Below are 21,363 nucleotides of genomic sequence, written 5' to 3' on the forward strand. Positions count from 1 at the left end.
TAGTTTGGCTGTTGCTTGCCATTTGCAATGAAGTGGATGAAACTAGAGGGTATTATGCTAAGCGAAATAAGTCAATCAGAGAAAGACATGTATTATATGATCTTGCTGATATGAGGAATTCTTAATCTCAGGAAACAAACTGAAGGTTGCTGGAGTGGTGGGGAGTGGGAGGGATGGGGTGGCTGGGTGATAGACATTGGGGAAGATTTGTGCTATGGTGAGTGCTGTGAATTGTGTAAGACTGTTGAATCACAGACCTGTACCTTTGAAACAAGTAATACATTATATGTTAAAAAAAAAAAAAAAAAGAAGATAGTAGGAAGGGAAAAATGAATGGGGGTAAATTGGAGGGGGAGACGAACCATGAGAGACTATGGACTCTGAGAAACAAACTGAGGGTTCTAGAGGTGAGGGGTTGGGGGGATGGGTTAGCCTGGTGATGGGTATTAAAGAGGGCACATATTGAATGGAACACTGAGTGTTATACGCAAACAATGAATCATGGAACACTACATCAAAAACTAATGATGTAATGTATGGTGATTAACATAACATAATAAAATAAAATTTAAAAAAAAAAGAAAAGGAAAGCCCGGGACCAACTGGACCCACTGGGATTTCTACCTAATGTTTAAAGAATTAACACTTATCTTTTACAAACTCTTCCAAAAGTAGAAGAGGAGGAAATACCTCTCAACTCATTCTATAAGGCAGATACTACCCTGATAGCAAAACCAAAGGCATAACAAGAAAACAAAACTACACGGGCGCCTGGGTGGCTCAGTTGGTTAAGCGACTGCCTTCGGCTCAGGTCATGATCCTGGAGTCCCGGGATCGAGTCCCGCATCGGGCTCCCTGCTCAGCAGGGAGTCTGCTTCTCCCTCTGATCCTCCTCCCTCTCATGCTCTCTGTCTCTCACTCTCTCTCTCTCAAATAAATAAATAAAATCTTTAAAAAAAAAAAAAAAGAAAACAAAACTACAGGCTACTATGGCTCATGAATAGAGTAGTTCCCCCTTATCTATGAGGAATACATTCTAAGACCCCCCCAGTGGATGCCTGAAACCATGGATAGTACCAAGCCAATATATATATAAAATTTTTAGTACCAAGCTGTATGTGTGTGTATGTATGTGTATATATATATTTTTCCTATACATATATACATATGATAATATTTATAAATTAGGTACAGTAAGAGATCAACAACAATAGCTAAAAATAAAAAAGAACAATTATAACAGTATACTATAATAAAAGTTATAACAATGTGGTTTCTCTTTCTCTCAAAATATCTTTTTGTACTCTACTTATCCTTCTTGTGATAATGTGAAATGATAAAATTCCTGTGTGGTCAGATGAAGTGACATGAATGACATAAGCATTGTGACATATCTTTAGGCTACTATTGACCTTCTGATATTACATCAGAAAGAGGATCTTCTTGCAGACTTTGGTGGACCTTAGTAACTGAAACTGTGGAAAGCAAAACTGTGGATAAGAGTGTACTACTCTACAGATGTAAAGGTTCTCATCAAAATACAAGCAAACCAAATCCAGCAGCATATAAAAATAAGTATATACCATAACCAAGTGAGATTTGTCCCTGGAATGCATGGTTCGTTTAACATCCAAAAAATCAATCAATACTGTATACTATATTAATAGATTATAAGACAAAAGTATATGAACATCTCAACACAAAGAAGGCTTTTGACAAAATCCAACACCCTACCATGATAAAAATACTTTACAAACTAGGAATGGAAGGGAACTTTCTCAACCTGATAATTGAGAAATATAAAAAACCCATTACTAACATCATATACATAATAGTGAAAGACTATAACCCTTCCCTCTAATCTCAAGAAATCAAGGATGTCCACTCTTGGCACTTCTATTTAACATTATGCTGGGGGTTCTAGCCAGGATAATTAGCCAAGATTGGAAAGGAAGAAGTAAAACTCTGTATTTGCTGATTACTTTATCTTAAATATAGAATCCTAAGGTACAAACACACACACACACACACACACACACGCTATTGGAATTAGTAAAGGGGTTCATCAAGGTTGCAGGATACAAAATCAATATACAAAAATAAATTGTATTTCTGTACACTATTAATAAATTATCTGAAAATTAAATTAAGAAATTCCCATTTGCTATAGCATCAAAATATTAAAGTACTGAGGTATAAATTAACAAAAAATTGCAAGACTTATACATTGAAAAGTACAAAACATTAATGGAATAAATTAACTAAGACCTAAATAAATAGAAGGATAAATAGAAATACATCTTGTGTTCATGAATCAGACTTCATATTGTTAAGATAGTATAGTCACAGAATTGATCTACAGATTCAGTGTCATCTGTACCAAAATTTCAGCTGGCCATTTTTCACAGATTGATAAGGTGACCCAAGATCCACACAGAAGACCAGAATAGAAAAAGAAATAATGAAAAAAAAAAGAGTCACAGTCTTTAATTTCAGAACTTACTACAAAGCTATAGTAATCAAGACAGTGTGGTTGTGACATGAAGATAGACATATAAATTAATAGAATAGAACTGAGAGTCCGGAAATAAACCTATACATTTATGGCTGATTGATATTTTCTGAGAATGCCAAAACAATTCATTAAGAAAAGAATAATCTTTAGAACAAATGGTTCTGAGATTACTGGTTATCCATATGCAAAAGAATGAAGTTGGAGCCCTGTATCACACTGCATTCAAAAATTAAAACCAAAAAATATAAAGTTATTGGAAGAAAACATAGCTATAAATCTTCATGACCTTTGATCAGGCAACATTTTCTGAGATATGATACCAAAAACACAAGAAATTGAAGAAAATAGGCTTATTGGACCTCACAAAATTAAAAATGTTCATGCTTCAAAGGACACTACCAATAAAGTGCCACAACAACCCAAAGAATGGGAGAAAATACACCACAGCTAGTATTCAGAGTTATATAACAAATTCTTGTAACTTGAAAATATAAAGATAAAAAAACAAATTTACAAATGGACAAAATAATTTAATAAATATTTCATTGAAGAATATATATATGTGTGTATATACATGTATACACAAAGGGTCAATAAACACATGATCAGACATCATTAGTCATTTAGGAAATGCAAGTCAAACTACAGTGAATGCAAGTTAACACCCACTAGGTTATTTGTAACCAAAAAGACACATAAGGGTTGGTAAGGATGTTCAGAAATTGGAACTCTCATTCATTGCTGTTGACAATGTAAAATGATACACCTGCTTTGGAAAACAGTTTGGCAGTTCCTTAGACAGTTAAACATAGAGTTGTCCTATCACTCAGCAGTTCCACTGCTTGTATATATATGCCCAAATGAATTGAAAACATGGCCACAGAAAATCTTATACATGAATGTTCACAGCAGCATTATTCATAATTGCTGAGGAAATGGAAATAACCCAAATGTCCATCAACGTGAATTTATAAAGAAAATGTTGTATATCAGGTATTATTCAGCCATAAAAAGGAATGAAGTACTGATACATGCTACAACATGAATTAATTTTGAAAACATGTTAAGTGTAACAAGACAGGCACAAATGGTCACATATTATATGACTAGAATTATATGAAACCTCTAGAGTATACAAATCCACAGAGACAAAAATTAAATTTTGGCTTCTTGAGGGGAGTATTAGGAGAAGGGGGGGGGATGACTACTAATAGGTATAGGGTTTTTCTTAGGTGATGGAAATATGCTGGAATTAGACAGCAGTGATGGTTGCACAGTTTTGTAAATACAATAAAAACCTTGAATTGTTCACTTTAAAGGATGAATTTTATATGTGAATTACATTTCATAGTTTTTATTTTAAAAATTGAATTGGAGGAGGAATTGTCCAACAGAACTTTATCTGTTCTTAGAGAATTCACTGACATTTTCTGGCCCTAATGCTTTCTTCAAAGAATTGCTACTTTAAATAGATTCACTAGCTGGAGGAACGGTGTGTCTTACCTATGTTTTGTGTGAAAATTTCTATCTCATGTGATTTGGTATGAGTTTGGGCTAGGGCTATAGACCTACTTGAGTTTTATTCACAAGTTTTCCTGGTTATTTACAGGCCTCCTGAGTGTAATTCCTCTCATGATCATCTGGGCTCTATTTGACTATATGGAAGAAATCAAATAGGTCTATATATTGTGTGACCTTGGACAAGATAGTTCACTTTTTTGAACCTTAAGTTCCTTTACAATATCTACTTCTCAGGGTTGTGAAGACTAAATGAAATAATGGATTATAAGTACCTACTTCACTGGCTGACCTGATGTGGGCCTCAGTTAATGTTAGTTTCGTCTCTACTTCTTTTTTTTTTTTATAGATTTTTTATTTATTTATTTGGCAGAGAGATAGAGAAAGAGCCCAAGTAGGCAGAGCAGCAGGGAGAGGGAGAAGCAGGCTCTCAACTGAGCAGGGAGCCTGATGTGGGGCTCGATCCCAGGACGCTGGGATCATGACCTGAGCTGAAGGCAGTTGCTTAACCAACTGAGCCACCCAAGTGCCCTCCTCTCTACTTCTTTATCTTTAGTAAAAAACACTTTCCTTCCAGGTCAGAGGTCACTGAGCTTTGTCCTGGCTTCCTGCCCAGGAACAGATTGCCTCTAGAAATAAATCATTTGTGAGGTGTTTTTTTTTTTCTTTTTGCCTGTGTGTCTTTTGCTGTGCCTCTTCTAGTAAATGGCACTCTGTAGGTGCTCAGTGAATTTGGATTTACTATGACACAACACAGGCCTTTTACATGAATTTCCCAGCATGGTGTTGAGAGGATTGCAAAGTGTTAGCATTAGTGTGTGACAAATGAGCATTGTTAATGCTCCTTTGGAGCTGTGTGACTTCCAGTTGTGCTGAGGCAGAGAACTTAATTAAATTTCATACTTAAGGAGAGTGACGGTTGAGTCCTCCATCCTCCATAAAGCTTTTTGTCTCTTGCTTTGTGGCTACACTTTCCAGGATTGTTTCCTCATTTGTAACATCATCTTTTAATAGGGCAGTTGTAAAATGCTTAAATAGTATCAAAGAACTCATCATTTATAAAGGCAGTCCAAGGTTCCTATTGCCTTGGAAAAGTTTTACTTAGTATTAGTCTGTCTAAATGCATTGTATATGACTTTTATTTTTTAAATTTTATTTTATTATGTTATATTAGTCACCATGCAATACATCATTAGTTTCTGATGTAGAGACCCACACTTCATTGTTTTCATATAACACCCAGTGATCCATGCAGTATATGCCCTTCTTAATACCCATCACCAGGCTAACTCATCCCCCCACCTCCTTCCCCTCTAAAACCCTCAGTTTGTTTCTCAGAGTCCAGAGTCTCATGGTTCGTCTCCCCCTCCAATCCTCCCCCCTTCATTTTTCCCTTCCTTCTCCTAATGTCATCCATGCTATTCCTTAGTTCCACAAGTAAGTGAAACCTTTCTCTGCTTGACTTATTTCACTTAGCATAATCTCCTCCAGTCTCATCCATGTTGATATAAAAGTTGGGTATTCAGGGTATTTGGAAAAGATGGCGGAGGAGTAGGGGACCCTATTCCACTGGTCCCCGGAATTGAGCTGGATATCTACCAGACCACTCTGAGCACCCACGAAATCAGACTGAGATGTAAGAAGATAGATCTGGATCTCTACAAACAGAAGATCGCAGGTGGTTGGTTTTGAGGTTCGAAGCGGGGAGCCATGATTTCACAGACAGATATCAGAGTATAAACAGCAGCTGGAAGGACCCTGGCCATGGGGATCCTACACCGCCGGTGAGCGATAACCTCTCGCGCTGGGGACGTGGCACAGACTCGCAAACCAGTATGGGCAGGGAAAGGACTTTAGGTCAGCCCTCTGGATGGAAACCAAAGCAGTGGGGTCGCACGTGCAAACTGGGAGTGGCTGGCGGTTTTAGAAGCACAAAGGGCAGAGACATGCCCTGACCTGGAGGCAGGACTGGGAGTGCTGTGGAGAGGCACACAACCTAGGACGCTGCAGTTTATAGCAGCACAGACAGAAACGGAGAAACTGTGGCCTGGAGAGCTCACTAAAAAAGAGACTGCGATCTCTGCTCTGAGGCAGAGGGTTGGAAATGGTTTCTTCTGCTCTGACTCTCCGAAGAGACGCGGAAAGTCGCCAGAGAAAGGCGCCAGAGAACAAAAGCCCCCAAAACCGGTTCCCACTGAGCGCATGCCCCACCACAAGGGGGCAGGGCAACTCTGCCCAAACAGGGTTGCCTGAGTAACAGTGTGGCAGGCCCCTCTCCCAGAAGACAGGCAGGGAAAACAAGAGGCCAGCAACCCTAAGGTCCCTAGAAAACAGGTGCATCTTGCTTGGGTTGTGCTCAATAATTTGGACTCTATACATTCCCTCAACCACCCCTCAACAGAATGACTAGAAGGAGGAACCCCCAAAATAGGAAGGACTTAGAGACTATGACTTATGCCACAGATTTACAAATGGATTTAGATATAACCAAGATGTCGGAGATGGAATTCAGGCTAGCAATTGTGAAGACGATAGCTAGAATGGAGAAATCGATTAATGGCAACATAGTCTCTAAGGGCAGAAATGAAAGCTGAATTGGCAGAACTTAAAAATGCAATCAGTGAGATCCCATCCAATCTAAGTGAGGCAGAAGAACGAATTAGTGATCTAGAAGACCAGTTAATAGACAAGAAAGAAAAGAGGAGGCCAGGTGCTCCGTCCTCAGCATGGGAGGCTGTCGCTCACCGGTGGTGTAGGATCCCCACGGCTCGACTCCCTCCCCCTTCTGTTTATCCTCTGATATTCGCCTGTGGAATCACGGTTTCCCGCTTCCTACCTCCAAACCAGATGCCAGTGATATTTTGTTTGTAGAGATCCAGATCTATCTTCTTACATCTCAGGCTGATTTCATGGGTGTTCAGAGTGGTCTGGTAGATATCCAGCTCAATTCTGGGGACTGGTTGGAATAGGGTCCCCTACTCCTCCACCATCTTTTCCCTCAATCTGTATATGACTTTTAAAGGCATATATTGAATTCACCACTGTGTTCCTTCTTTCTCCTTTGAAAAAAATGAGTAAGTAGTTAATGCATGTGAAAAAAATAAGAAAAATACTGGGAAGAAGAAAAAGTAACAAGTGTACAGGCCCATTTGAAGTGTCATTTTCTGAGCAGCATCTCCCAGAGCCTTCAGGTATACTAATAGGAATTGCTGTTTGTGTAGGTGGAATGATTCAGGGTTACATTTGAGGAAATTGAAACTGCTGAGACCAATGCTAAAGCAAATTCTTTCTGTGTTCTTCCCAGAGCCTAGAGAGATTGGTAACCTGATAGATGAATCCTGACACTGCATCCTTCATTCTTAATTCTGAGCAGAGTGAATTAAAAATTTATATAGATATCTTAATGTATGCTTTCTCTCCCTGATGTAGGAGCGGAAAAAAAAATTTGAAAAGGATGGTGAGAGGTTTTATTCCTTGCTGGATCGGCATTTACATCTATCTTCCAAAAAGAAAGAATCTCAGTTACAAGAGGTATGTTCAAAAAGCGTGTTCCCATCTTCCTTTGCTGGCTGTGTCTTGGTAACATTGGCATCTTCCTATTCCAAGGCTCTTTTCATGCCCTGCCTCAGCAGGGATCCACTATAATAGTAGTACTTACAGTTAAAATCTTTGCCTGGAACTCAGGAGCCTTGAGTTCTCTCAAAGCAGGTCCTCCACTAACTCACCATGTGACATTTTTGTTGTTGTTGTTTTTTTTTTGGACGTTAGAATAAATAATTTAATACATAAATCGTCTTTATGTAAGCAATAAAATGCAAGTTTGAGAAAATAAAATTTCACCATACAAGACTATTAAAATATTATTGACTATATTCCTGATGCTGTGCTTTTTATTCCTGTGACTTATTCATCCCATAACTAGAAGTCTGTATCTCTCACTCTCTTTCACATATTTTGTCCACCCCCATCAGTTTTTTCTCTGTATTTATAGTCTCATTCCACTTTTTTTGTTTGTTTATTCATTTGTTTTGCTTCTTAGATTCTACATATTAGTAAAATTACATGGTATTAATCTTTCTCAGTTTGACTTACTTCACCTAGCATAATACCTTCTAGGGCCATCCATATTATCACAAACGGTAAGAGCTCATCATTTTTCATGCCTGTCTAATATTCCAATATCTATATCTTCCTTATCATTCATCTATCAATGAATATTTAAGTTGCTTCCATATCTTAGCTGTTGTAAATGCTGCAATAAAGATAGGAGTGCATATATCTTTTTGAATTAGTGTTTTCATTTTCTTTGTATAAATACCCAGTAGTAGAATTACTGGGTCATATCGTAATTCTAATTTTAAGTTTTTGAGGAACCTCCATACTGTTTTCCATAGTAGCTGCCCAAGTTTACATTCCCACCAACAGTACATGAGGGTTCCTTTTTCTTCACATCCTCAACAACACTTGTTATTTCTTATCTTTCATGGTGTGACTTTGGAGAACATATTTTTTTCTTGGCCTCATTTTCCCTTTCTGCCAAAGGAAGAGTGGTACTTAGTGATCTCCAGAGTCCCTTTCAGTTCTGTGTTTCTGATTCCAGAATCCACATGAGGTTAAAGTTGAACTAGTGTTGTATTTGGTAGATCAGGAGCAGATCTTCTACATTTTTCCCAAGATATTCCAACATTACGTTTTTTTTAATGGACTTTCAGTGACTTCAGTTCAAATAAGCCACTATTCCATGAGTGCATACCACATGCCAGGCACTATGCTGGGTGCAACAGGACTACAAAGTCAATGAGACATCCTTCCTGTCCTTCGGCAGCTTATAATTGGAATGCTAAAATAAGAATACACATGACACTTAAATAAGAATTTTTACATACTGTAACATGAATGTGTATGTGGTGTCCTTGTAGGGGTGGGAAGGTGTCTGGAGAATAAAAACCTTACATCTGGATGTGGAGATTTGCCCTGGCACCATAGTGGTGTCCATTCAACGAAAGGTAACGTCTTTGACAGAAATGGAGAAATGGACCTCTCACGTGGACGGAAATGGTCCCAAGAATAGAAAACATGGAGTACGTTTGGGGACGTTTGACCAGAATTTTCATTGCTATTGGAGAGTAGTGAAAGACAAGATAGGATTAGGCAAGTTGAGGTCATATTATAGAGTAATAGGTTCAGGAGTTTGTATTGAATTCTCTTGGGCCTGGGAGGATCATTGAGCACTTTTGGTAGTACTAGCAATATGAGTGGAATTCTGTTTGAAGAATCTCTAACTGTCTGAGGTTGTAAGATGAATTAGAATTGAGACAGAGTGGAAGCAAGAAAACCAGTTTAGGGAACTATTGCAATGACCTAGGGGAGAGGGTCTAATCACAAGAGTGGCATTGGAGAAGGAAGGGAAGGAATTAACTGATTTTAAACTGTTTTCAATGGCAGGGCACCTGGGTGGCTCCATCAGTTAAGCGTCAGACTCTTGATTTCAGCTCGGATCATGATCTTAGGGTCATGGGATTCAGCTCTGCACTGGGCAAGGAGCATCCTTCAGATTTTCTCTCTTCCTCTCCCTCTGCCCATCCCCCCAGTCACATGGGTTCTCTCTCTCTCTTTCTAAAATAAATAAAACCTTAAAAAAATACAATTTTTTAATGGATAGATCCTTGTGTTGGATAATAGATCCAGTAAAAGATGGAGATATTTTAGATTCAAGTATAAAACGAGACACTCAAATGAGTAAGATCTTTGACATGAGCTAGGAAAGTTCTTAGAAATCATCTTCTCCAAGGTTACACAGATTGTTACAAAGCTGAAGCTTATCTCCTGATATGTGTTTTGGTGAATATCCATTACCTCATGTGAGGTGTTTCAAATTGATGAGTCAGGAACCTCAGTGGTGAATAGACTTAGTATTGAAAAGGTGAAGGACTACTTTTCTTCCATAAACTGGAATAGTCTGGGGTCTTCTGTCATTTTCCTTCTGCATTCTTTTGTTTCCTTCCTTTTGCATCTATTCTGGGTCAGGTTCCTAAGCAGAAAAGAGTTAACATAATAGGCCGAGTCTACTATGATTAGAAAAATCTGACTATAAGATTAGCTCTTGGCTTGTATCTGGGAACTTGGCTAGTGAACAGTTCTTTACACAGATATAAAATTTTCCCTAAATGGTAAGAGTGACTCTCTGTGCCTAGATTGCCTGTAGAAACAATGTGGTTTATGTTGAACATCTTATTTTCTTCTGGGAGTCTGGAATTTTGGTATATGCTTAGTAGTGGGTGCCTCTGTACAGCCCCCAATAAAAACCTAGGGCACTGAGTCTCAAGAGCTTCCATGGTAGACAAAATTTCACATGTGTTGTTATAACTTCTTGCTGGAGGAATTAGTTGTGTCCTGCGTGACTCTTCTAAGGGAGAACTCTTGTAAGCTTTCACTTAGTTTTCTCTAGACTTCATCCCATGTATTTTTCCCTTTGCAGATTTTGCTTTATATTCTTTCACTAAAGTAAATACTAGCCATAAGTATGACTATATGCTGAGTCCTTTAAGTCCCTCTATAGAATTACCAAACCTGGGGATTTGTAACCCTGGACATAGTCCAAACTTTATTCTTTTGGAGGATTTTATAATGAAAGCTTCTGGAATGTCCTAGAAGTTTGGTGTTTTATGTTAGATGTTCCCAGTGACTTTCCTAAAGAGCAAGGATGCAGCCTTTGTACTTCTTTAATTAAAAATAATCTGGGGGACCCTGGGTCACTTTTTTATATTAAGAGACTTTCTTTTTAGAGCAGTTTCAGGTTTAAAGAAAAATTGAATATGTGTACAGAGTTCCCATATATCCCTAATTTGCCAGCATACAGTTTCCTCTACTATTAACATTTGCATTAGTGAGATACACTGATATGATTGGTGAGCCAATGCATTGTGCATTCTGTGGGTTTTGACAAATGTATAATGACATGAATCCATCATTACACTATCATGCAGAATAGTGTCACTGCCAGAAAAGTCTGTGGGCACCACCTGTTCATCTCTCCATCATCCTTTCACACCCTGTAAACCCCTAGCAACTATTGATCTTTTTATGGTCTCCATATTTTTGCCTATTCCAGAATGTTTTATTGTTGATATTATACAGCATGTAGCATTTTAAGATTGGCTTCTTTCATTTAGCAGTATGCATTTAAGGTTCTTTTGTGGCTTTTCATGATGGGATATCTCACTTATTTTTAGTGCTGAATAAGATTCCACTGTGTGGATTTACCACAGCTTTTTTATCTTTTCACCTATTGAAGGATATCTTGGCTTCCTCCCTACCTTGTCAATTATTTTTTTAAGAGTTTTTTTATTTGAGAGAGAGCACACATGAGAGAGCACGAATGTGGGAAGGGCAAAGGGAGAGGGAGAAGCAGACTCCCCGTTGAGCAGGGAGCCTGACTCAGGGCTTGATTCCTGGACCCTGGGATCAGGACCTGAGCTGAAGGCAGATGCTTAAGTGACTGAGTCACCCAGGTGTCCCCCAACTTTGTCAATTATTAATGATGCTGCTATAAACATTTGAGAGCAGGTTTTGTGTACGTAACTTTTCAAATAATTTGGGCAATTACCAAAAAGCACAATGGGTAGATTACATGGTAAGAGTAAATTTAGTTTTGTAAGAAACTATCAAATTGTCTTTCAAAGTGACTGTACCGTTTTTTTTAATTTGTATCATCAATGAATGAGAGCTCTTGTTGTTCTTGTTGCTCTCTTTGCCAGCATTTGGTGCTGTCTGTGTTTTGGATTTTAGCCATTCTAATAGGTCTGCACTGTGATTGCATTTCTATTATTAATTTTAATTTCCTGGGCAACCTTCTTAGGTACCCTCCCTCTTCACGTGCTTTGTACTATTGCTCAGTACTCTTGCTCAATAAACTTTGCTTTACTGCCCACCAAAAAAAAAAAAAAAAATCATTTCCCTAATGATATATGATGTTGAACATCTTTTCATATTCTTTTTTGCCATGTATAGATCTCTTGGTGAGGTGTCTGTTCAAATATTTTGCCCTTTTCCATTGGATTGTTTTCCTATTATTGCATTTTAAGAGCTGTTTGTCTATTTTATTTTTTCTTTCTTTTTTTTTTAATTTTTATTTTTTAAGATGTATTTGAAAGACAGAGAGCACAAGCATGGGGGTGGAGTGGAGGGGCAGAGAGGCAAAAGGAGAAGGAAAAGCAGACTCCCCGCTGAGCAGGAAGACCGATGTGGGACTTGATCCCAGGCAGGACCCCAGGATCATGATCTGAGCCGAAGGCAGAGGCTTAACCAACTGAGCCACCCAGGTGCCTCAGTATTTTTTTATTTTTTTAAAAGAATATCCTACTGCTTCTCTTTTTCCACCTCCCCCCGGGTAAAAGATATTTATTTCAACTTTCTAAGAGTAAAAATAAAATTTTAACTTGGATTTTTGTTTTAAGTTTTTATTTAAATTCTAGTTAGTTAACATATATTGTAATATTGGTTTCAGGAGCAGAATTTAGTGATTCTTCACTTACATATAACACCCAGTGTTCATCACTAGGGCCCTCCTTAATACCCATCACCCATTTAGCCCATCCACCTGCCCACCTGCCCTCCAGCAATCACAGTTAGTGCTCTATAGTTAAGAATCTGTTTTTGGTTTGCCCCTCTCTAATTTATGTCCGCCTATAGTCATCTGTTTTGTTTCTTAAATTCCACATATGAGTAAAATCATATGGTATTTGTCTTTCTCTGACTGATTTATTTCACTTAGCATAATATACTCTAGCTCCATCCACATTATTGCAAATGGCAAGATTTCATTCTTTTTGATGGCCGAGTAATATTCCATTGTATGTATATACCACACTTCTTTACACATTCATCAGTTGATGGACATTTGGGCTCTTTCCATAATTTTGCTATTATTGATATTGATGCTTGTTTGTCTATTTTAGATACCAGCCCTGTATCAGTTAAGTGTTTTGCATAGATTTTCTTCCAGTCTATGGCTTGTCTTTTCATTCACTTAACCAAGTTTTTCATAAAGCAGAAATAATTTTTAATTTTAATGAAACACAACTTACCAGTTTTTTCTATTGTGGATTATGCTTTTGATGTTATATCTAAGAATTTGTCACCAGAGGAGTAGGAGGACCCTGAGAGCTTGTCTCATCCCTCAAACACAGCTAGATAGTTACTAAATTATTCTGAACAACCAAGAAGTCAATTGGAGGCCTGAGAGAATAAAAACTGCAAGTCTACAAGTAGAAATGTCACCACCTTTTAGTAGGTAGAAGGTGTGGAAGTTCACTTGGGGGAGACATAGCTGTGGATGTGGTGGAAGGGAGGAAGCCTGCTGATGGAGGCTACCCCAAAGTATTAGAAGCAGTGGAGTGCAAAATCTGAACTTTTAAGTTTGCTACCATGGAGGACATGCCTGGATTAAAGATGCTAAGGTGGTGAAGAGGGGCAGAATCCCAGGATTGACAGGGTGGTCTGAGGATCTCCTGGGTCCCAGGAAGAACAGGTGGCACCAAGGTGCTGCACTGTTCCCAGGCATAGGAGCTGGGAAGGTGACAGAGAGCAGCCGGTCTTGGTGCCAGGTTTTGGCTATAAACTGTGAACCACTGCATGGTCCTATGACCGCTTTCTTGGGATGGGCTGGTAAAGATAGTTAGAACTTCTCTTGGAGGAACAGTGCAGTTCCGCACCATGGGTGTCCCTGAAATTTGGAGTTTTGAAACTCAGTCACATGCTGGAGATAAATAGGCTTGGACAGGGGTAGGGTGAATGCAGGTTCCAGATGGAAACTGGGGAAACAAATAGGGTGATTGATTGTTTTTCTGTGTGGGCTCACTGATGCGTAGTGGGCATGAACCTTCAGCTCCAATGCTAGAGAGCAGGGCGCCGCCATTTTAGTCCCACCCATCAGTGCTGAAAGCCTTCAGGGAGCAAAATAGTGGCACCTACTGGAGACAAGAGCCAGTTACACCACGGCCTGCCCTCCCTGTGATCTGGAGAAGCATTTCCAGTGAAACAAGTCAGCCTGGGAATCAGCACAGCACTCTCCCCCAGAAGACCAGTACAAACACCTAGCTCTCACCATGTTTATTAATCATAGAATGCTGCAAAACTACAGCTCTAAGGGCCGTAGGATTGAACTTCCTTTTTACTTTTATTCTTTCTTTCTTTTTTTTTTTGCACTTATTCAAATTTTATTTCATGCCCCTTAATAGATTTTTAAAAAATTTTTTTTATTCTTATGTTAATCCCCATACATTACATCATTAGTTTTAGATGAAGTGTTCCGTGATTCATTGTTTGTGCATAACACCCAGTGCGCCATGCAGAATGTGCCCTCCTCAATACCCACCACCAGGCCAACCCATCCTCCCACCCCCCTCTTTATTTCTTTTATTTTTATTACTTTTTCATTTATTTTCTTGTGTTTTCCAATTTCTATTTTAAATTTTTATTATTTTTAAAATTTTATATATGTATACTTTCATATGTATGCATATTTTTGTCTACTTTCCATTTATTTTATTATTTTTTAAAATTTTGGGATCTAGGGGTGCCTGGGTGCCTCAGTTGTTAAGTGTCTACCTTTGGATCAGGTCATGATCTCAGGGTCGTGGGATCGAGCCCCATATCAGGCTCCCTGCTCGGCAGGAAGCCTGCTTCTCCTTCTCCCATTTCCCCTGCTTGTGTTCCTGCTCTCACTGTGTCTCTCTCTGTCAAATAAATAAATAAAATCTTAAAAAAAAAATTTTAGGATCTAGATTCTTTTAACAAGTAGTCCAAAACACACCCAGGGTCTAGGTTTTTTTGGTTGTCTTGTTTTGTGTTTTTATTTTTCTTGTTTTTTTTTCCTTTTTCTTTGGTTTTTGCTTTTTTGTTTTGTTGTTTGTTATTTGTTGTTTGTTGTTTTTGTTGGTGGTGGTGGTGTTTCTCTTACTTCTTTCCTTTCTTGAACAAAATGACTAGATGGAAGAATTCACCCCCAAGGAAGAACATGAGGTAGAACTCATGACCAGGGATTTAGTCAATACAGATATAAGTAAGATGTCTGAAGTAGAATTTAAAACAATGATTATAAGGATTTTAGTTGGGCTTGACAAAAGCATAGAAGACACTAAAGAATCCCTTACTACAGAGATAAAAGAAGTAAAATCTAGTCAGGCTGAAATTAAAAATCTATAACTGAGATACAAACACAAATGGAGGTCATGAAAATGAGGATGGATGAAGCAGAGGACTGAATCAGTGATACAGAAGACAAAATTATGGAAAACAATGAAGCCAAAAGGAAGTGGAAAAGAAAGTTAATAGACTATGAAGGAAGACTTAGAGAACTCAGCAAATTAGTGAAATATAATAACATTCGTATTATAGGAGTCTCAGAAGATGAAGAGAGAGATAAACGGGTAGAAGCTTTATTCGAACAAATTATAGCTGAAAACTTACCCAATCTGGGGAAGGAAAGAGACATCAAAATCCAAGAAGCACAGAGAACTCCCATTATATTCAACAAAAGCTGGTCATTGCCAAAGCATATCATAGTCAAATTCACAAAATACACAGATAAGGAAAGAATCCTGAAAGCAGCAAGGGAAAAAAAAGGTTCTTAACATACAAAGGAAGACATGTCAGGTTTGCAGTGGATCAGTCCACAGAGATTTGGCAGGACAGAAAACAGTAGAAGGCAATATTCAATGTGCTGAATGGGAAAAATATGCAGCCAATAATTCTTTATCCAGCAAGGCTGTCATTCAAAATAGGAGAGTTAAAGAGTTTTCAAGATAAACAAAAACTAGAGTTTGTGAGCACTAAATCAGCCCTGCAAGAAATATTAAGAGGGACTTTGGGGGGGGGGGGGGGGGGGGAAAGACCAAAAGTAACAAAAATTGGAAAGGACCAGAGAACATCACCAGAAACTGCAAGTCTATAGGTAACACAATGGAACTAAATTCATATCTTTAAATAATCACCCTGAATGTAAAAAAAACACCAATCAAAAGACATAGAGTATCAGAATTGATAAGAAAACAAGATCCATCTATATGCTACCTACAAGACACTCACTTTAGATCTAAAGACACCTGCAGATTGAATGTGAGGGGATGGAGAACAATCTATCATGCTAATGGATGTCAAAGGAAAGCTAGAATAGACATACTTACAGCAGAGAAACTAGATTTTAAAATAAAGACTGTAAGAAGAGATGAAGGAAGGCATTATATCATAATTAAGTGATCTATTAATGAAAGCACAACAACCCAAAACCTTTGGGATGCAGCAAAAGCAGTCCTAAGAGGGAAGTACAGTGCAGTACAGGCCTACCTCAAGAAGCAAGAAAAGTCTCAAATACACAACCTAATCTTAAAACCTAAAGGATCAGGGCACCTGGGTGGCTCAGTTGTTAAGTGTCCACCTTCGGCTCAGGTCATGGTCCCAGAGTCCTGGGATCGAGTCCTGCATGGGGCTCCCTGCTCAGTGGGAGGCCTACTTCTCCCTCTCCTACTCCCCCTGCTTGTGTTCCCTCTCTTGCTGTGTCTCTCTCTCTGTCAAATAAATAAATAAACTCTTGGGGCGCCTGGGTGGCTCAGTCGTTAAGTGTCTGCCTTCGGCTCAGGTCATGATCCCAGGGTCCTGGGATCGAGCCCCGCATCAGGCTCCCTGCTCCGCGGGAAGCCTGCTTCTCCCTCTCACACTCCCCTTGCTTGTGTTCCCTCTCTCTCTGTCTCTCTTTGTCAAATAAATAAATAAAAAATCTTAAAAATAAATAAATAAATAAATAAAATCTTTTTAAAAAACCTAATGGAGCTAGAAAAGGAACAGCAAATAAAACCTAAAGTCAGGAGAAGAGAAATAATAAAGATTACAGCAGAAATTAATGATATAGAATAAAAACCAGTAGAATGGATTAATGAAACTAAGAGGTAGTTCTTCAAAAGAATTAATAAAATTGATAAACTTCCAGCCAGACTTATCAAAAAGAAAAGAGAAAGGACCAAAATAGGTAAAATCATGAATGAAAGAGGAGAGATCACAACCAACACCACAGAAAAAGAAACAATTGTTAGAGAACACTATGAAAAATTATGTGCCAACAAACTGGGAAACCTGGAAGAAACGGAGAAATTCCTAGAAACTTACAAACTACCAAAACTGAAACAGGAAGAAATAGAAAATTTGAGCAGACCCCCCCCCCCCACAAAGAAATTGAATCAGTAATCAAAAATCTCCCAGGAAACAAAAGTCCTGAGCCAGATGGCTTCCCAGGGGAATTCTACCAGACATTTAGAGAAGAGTTAACACCTATTCTTCTCAAACTATTCCAAAAAATTGAAATGGAAGGAAAGTTTCCAAACTCATTCTATGAGGCCACCATTACCTTAATTCCAAAACCAGACAAAGACCTCAGTATAAAGGAAAATTATAGCCCAATATCCATGATGAACATTGATGCAAAAATTCTCTATAAAATACTAGCAAATCAAATTCCACAGTACATTAAAAGAGTTATTCACCACAATCAAGTGGGATTTATTCTTGGACTGTAGGGACTGAGTCAATATGTGTAAATCAATCAACATGATACACCATATTAATAAAAGAAAAAATAAGAACCATATGATCCTTTCAATAGGTGCAGAAAAAGCATTTGAGAAAATACAGCATCGTTTCCTGATAAAAATGCTCAACAAAGTAGGGATAGATGGACCAAACCTCAACCTAATAAAGGCCATATACAAAAGACCCACAGCTAATATCATCTCCAGTGGAGAAAAACTGAGAACCTTTCCCCTATGGTCAGGAATAAGACAAGGATGGATGTCCACTCTCACCATTACTATTTAACATACTTCTGGATGTCTTAGCCTGAGCAATCAGACAACAAAAAGGAAAAAAAAGGCATGCAAATTGGCATGAAAGGATCAGACTTTCACTATGTGCAGACAACATGATACTCTATGTAAAATACCCAAAAGACTGCCAAAAAATTGCTAGAATGAATACATGAATCCAGCAAATTTGCAGGATATAAAATCAATGTGCAGAAATCTGTTGTATTTCTATACAGCAATAACTAAGCAGCAGACAAAGAAATCAAGGAATTGATTTCATTTGCAATTGTACCAACAACAATAAGATACCTGGTATAAATCTAACTAAAGAAATAAAAGATCTAGACTGGAGAAAAGGTGGCAGAGGAGTACGGGACCCTATTCCAACTGTTCCTTGGAACTGAGCCGGATATCTACCAGACCACTCTGAGCACCCACAAAATCAGCCTGAGATGCAAGAAAATAGATCCAGATCTCTACAAACAGAATATCGCAGGTGGCTGGTTTCAAGGTTCAAAGTAGGGAGCCGTGATTCTGCGGGCAGATATCGGAGGATAAACGGCAGTGGGAGGCAGCCTGGCCGTGGGGATCCTACACCACCGGTGAGCAACAGCCTCGTGCACTGGGGACGGGGCACAGACTCGCAGACCGGTAGTGTCGGGGAAAGGACTTTAGGAAGCCCCCGGGACGGAAACCCGGAGTGATGGGGTCGTGCATGCGAACTGGGAGCGGCTGGCACTTGGAGAAGCACAAAGGGCAGAGACGTGCCCCAACCTGGAGGCAGGACTGGTAGCGCTGCAGAGGGACGCACAACCCAGGACGCTGCAGTTTATAGCAGCACAGACAGAGACGGAAATAGTGTGGCCTGGAGAGCTCACTAAAGAACAGACTGCAATCTCTCTGCTCTGAGGCAGAGGTTTGGAAACAGTCTCTTCTGCTCTGACTCAGAAGAGACGTGGAAAGCCGCCAGGGAAAGCCACCAGAGAACAAAAGCCCCCAAAATCTGGTTCTCACTGAGCCCATCCCCCGCCACTGGGGGGCAGGAAACTCTGCCCAAACAGGGTTGCCTGAGTAACAGCGCAGCAGGCCCCTCCTCCAGAAGACAGGCTAGGAAAACAAGAGGCCAGCAACCCTAAAGTCCCTAGAAAACAGGTGCATCTTGCTTGGGTTCTGGTCAATAATTTGGACTCTATACATTTCCTCAACCACCCCTCAACAGAATGACTAGGAGGAGGAACTCCCAAAATAGGAAAGACTCAGAGTTTATGACTTATGCCGCAGATTTACAAATGGATGCAGATATAACCAAGATGTCGGAGATGGAATTCAGGCTAGCAATTGTGAAGACAATGGCTAGAATGGAGAAATCAATTAATGGCAACATAGAGTTTCTAAGGGCAGAAATGAAAGCTGAATTGGCAGAACTTAAAAATGCTATCCATGAGATCCAATGTAATCTAGATAATCTAACAGTTAGGGTAAGCGAGGCAGAAGAATGAATAAGTGACCTGGAAGGCAATTTAATAGATAAAAAGGGAAAAGAGGAGGCCAGGGAAAAACAACTCAGAATCCATGAAAATAGAATCAGAGAAATAAGTGACACCATGAAGCGTTCCAATGTCAGAATTATTGGAATCCCAGAGGGAGTGGAGAGAGAGAGAGGACTAGAAAATATATTTGAGCAAATCGTAGCTAAGAACTTACCTAATCTGGGGAATGAAACAAACATTCGTGTCCTAGAGGCAGAGAGGACCCTCCCAAGATCAAGGAAAACAGGCCAACACCCCGTCATGTAATAGTAAAACTCGCAAATCTTAGAACCAAGGAAACCATCTTCAGGGCAGTTAGGGGGAAGAGATTCCTTACGTACAGAGGGAGGAACATCAGAATAACGTCAGACCTATCCACAGAGACCTGGCAAGCCAGAAAGGCCTGGCAAGACCTATTCAGGGTACTAAATGAGAAGAACATGCAGCCAAGAATACTTTATCTGGCAAGGCTCTCATTTAGAATGGATGGAGAGGTGCAGAGCTTCCAAGACCAGCAAAACTGAAAGAATATTTGACCACTAAGCCGGCCCTGCAAGAAATATTAAGGGGGCGTTCTATAAAAGGAGAAGGACCCCAAGAATGATATACAACAGAAATTTACAGGGACAATCTATAAAAACAAGGTCTTCACAGGCAACATGATGACAATTAATTCATATCTTTCAATAATCACTCTCAACGTGAATGGCCTAAATGCTCCCAGAAAACGGCACAGGGTTCCAGATTGGATAAAAAGACAGGACCCATCCATATGCTGTCTACAAGAGACTCATTTTGAACCTAAAGTTACATTGAGACTGAAAGTGAAAGGATGGAGATCCATCTTCCATGCCAGCGGACCTCAAAAGAAAGCTGGGGTAGCAATTCTTACATCAGACAAATTAGATTTTAAACTAAAGTCTGTAGTTAGAGACAGAGAAGGACAGTATATCATTTTTAAAGGGTCTATCCAACAAGAAGATCTAACAATTGTAAATATCTATGCCCCCAGCATGGGAGCAGCCATCTACATAAGCCAACTGTTCACCAAAATAAAGAGTCATATTGATAACAATACGTTAATTGTAGGAGACCTCAATACTCCATTCTCAGCAATGGACAGATCATTTTAGCAGAAAATCAACAAAGAAACAAGACCTTTTAAGGACACACTGGACCAGATGGACCTCAGAGATATTTACAGAACATTCCACCCTAAAGCAACAGAATACTCATTCTTCTCGAGCACAGACGGAACTTCCTCCAGAATAGACCACGTACTGGGTCACAAATCAGGTCTCAACTGATACCAAAAGATTGAGATTTTTCCCTGCATATTCTCAGACCACAATGCTTTAAAACTGGAACTCAACGAAAAGAAAAATTTGGCAGAAATTCAAACATTTGGAAACTAAAGACCACTCTGCTCAAGAATGTTTGGGTCAACCAGGAAATCAAAGAAGAACTTAAAACAATTCATGGAATCCAATGAGAACGAAAACACATAGGTCCAAAACCTATGGGATATTGTAAAGGCAGTCCTAAGGGGGAAATACATAGCCATCCAAGCCTCACTCAAAAAAATACAAAAATCCCGAATTCACTAACTAACTCTACACCTTAAAGAACTAGAGAAAAAGCAACAAACAATGCCTAAGCCATGCATTAGAAGAGAAATAATTCAGATTAGAGCAGAGATCAATGAATTAGAAACCAGAAACACAGTAGATCAGATCAACGAAACTAAAAGCTGTTCTTTGGAAGAATTAATAAGATTGATAAACCACTGGCCAGATTCATCCAAAAGAATAGAGAAAGGACCCAAATTAATAAAATGATGAATGAAAGGGGTAGATCACGAATAACACCAAGGAAATAGAAACAATTATTAGAAATTATTATCAACAACTATATGCCAATAATCTGAGCAATCTGGATGAAATGGATC

At 39.0% G+C, this 21,363-nt stretch overlaps 1 protein-coding gene across 1 annotated transcript in view; it reads left to right on the forward strand.

The window, feature by feature from the left end:
- OPHN1 (oligophrenin 1) overlaps positions 1-21,363 on the forward strand; it is a 463,303-nt gene that overhangs the window by 273,510 nt on the left and 168,430 nt on the right. The window contains exon 5 of the mRNA XM_021679709.2: positions 7,463-7,564. Coding sequence (XP_021535384.1) covers positions 7,463-7,564 — 102 coding nt within the window. The remainder of the gene's footprint in view (positions 1-7,462; positions 7,565-21,363) is intronic.

The sequence above is a fragment of the Neomonachus schauinslandi genome, chromosome X (assembly GCF_002201575.2).
Source record: "Neomonachus schauinslandi chromosome X, ASM220157v2, whole genome shotgun sequence".
NCBI classification, from domain to species: domain Eukaryota; kingdom Metazoa; phylum Chordata; class Mammalia; order Carnivora; family Phocidae; genus Neomonachus; species Neomonachus schauinslandi.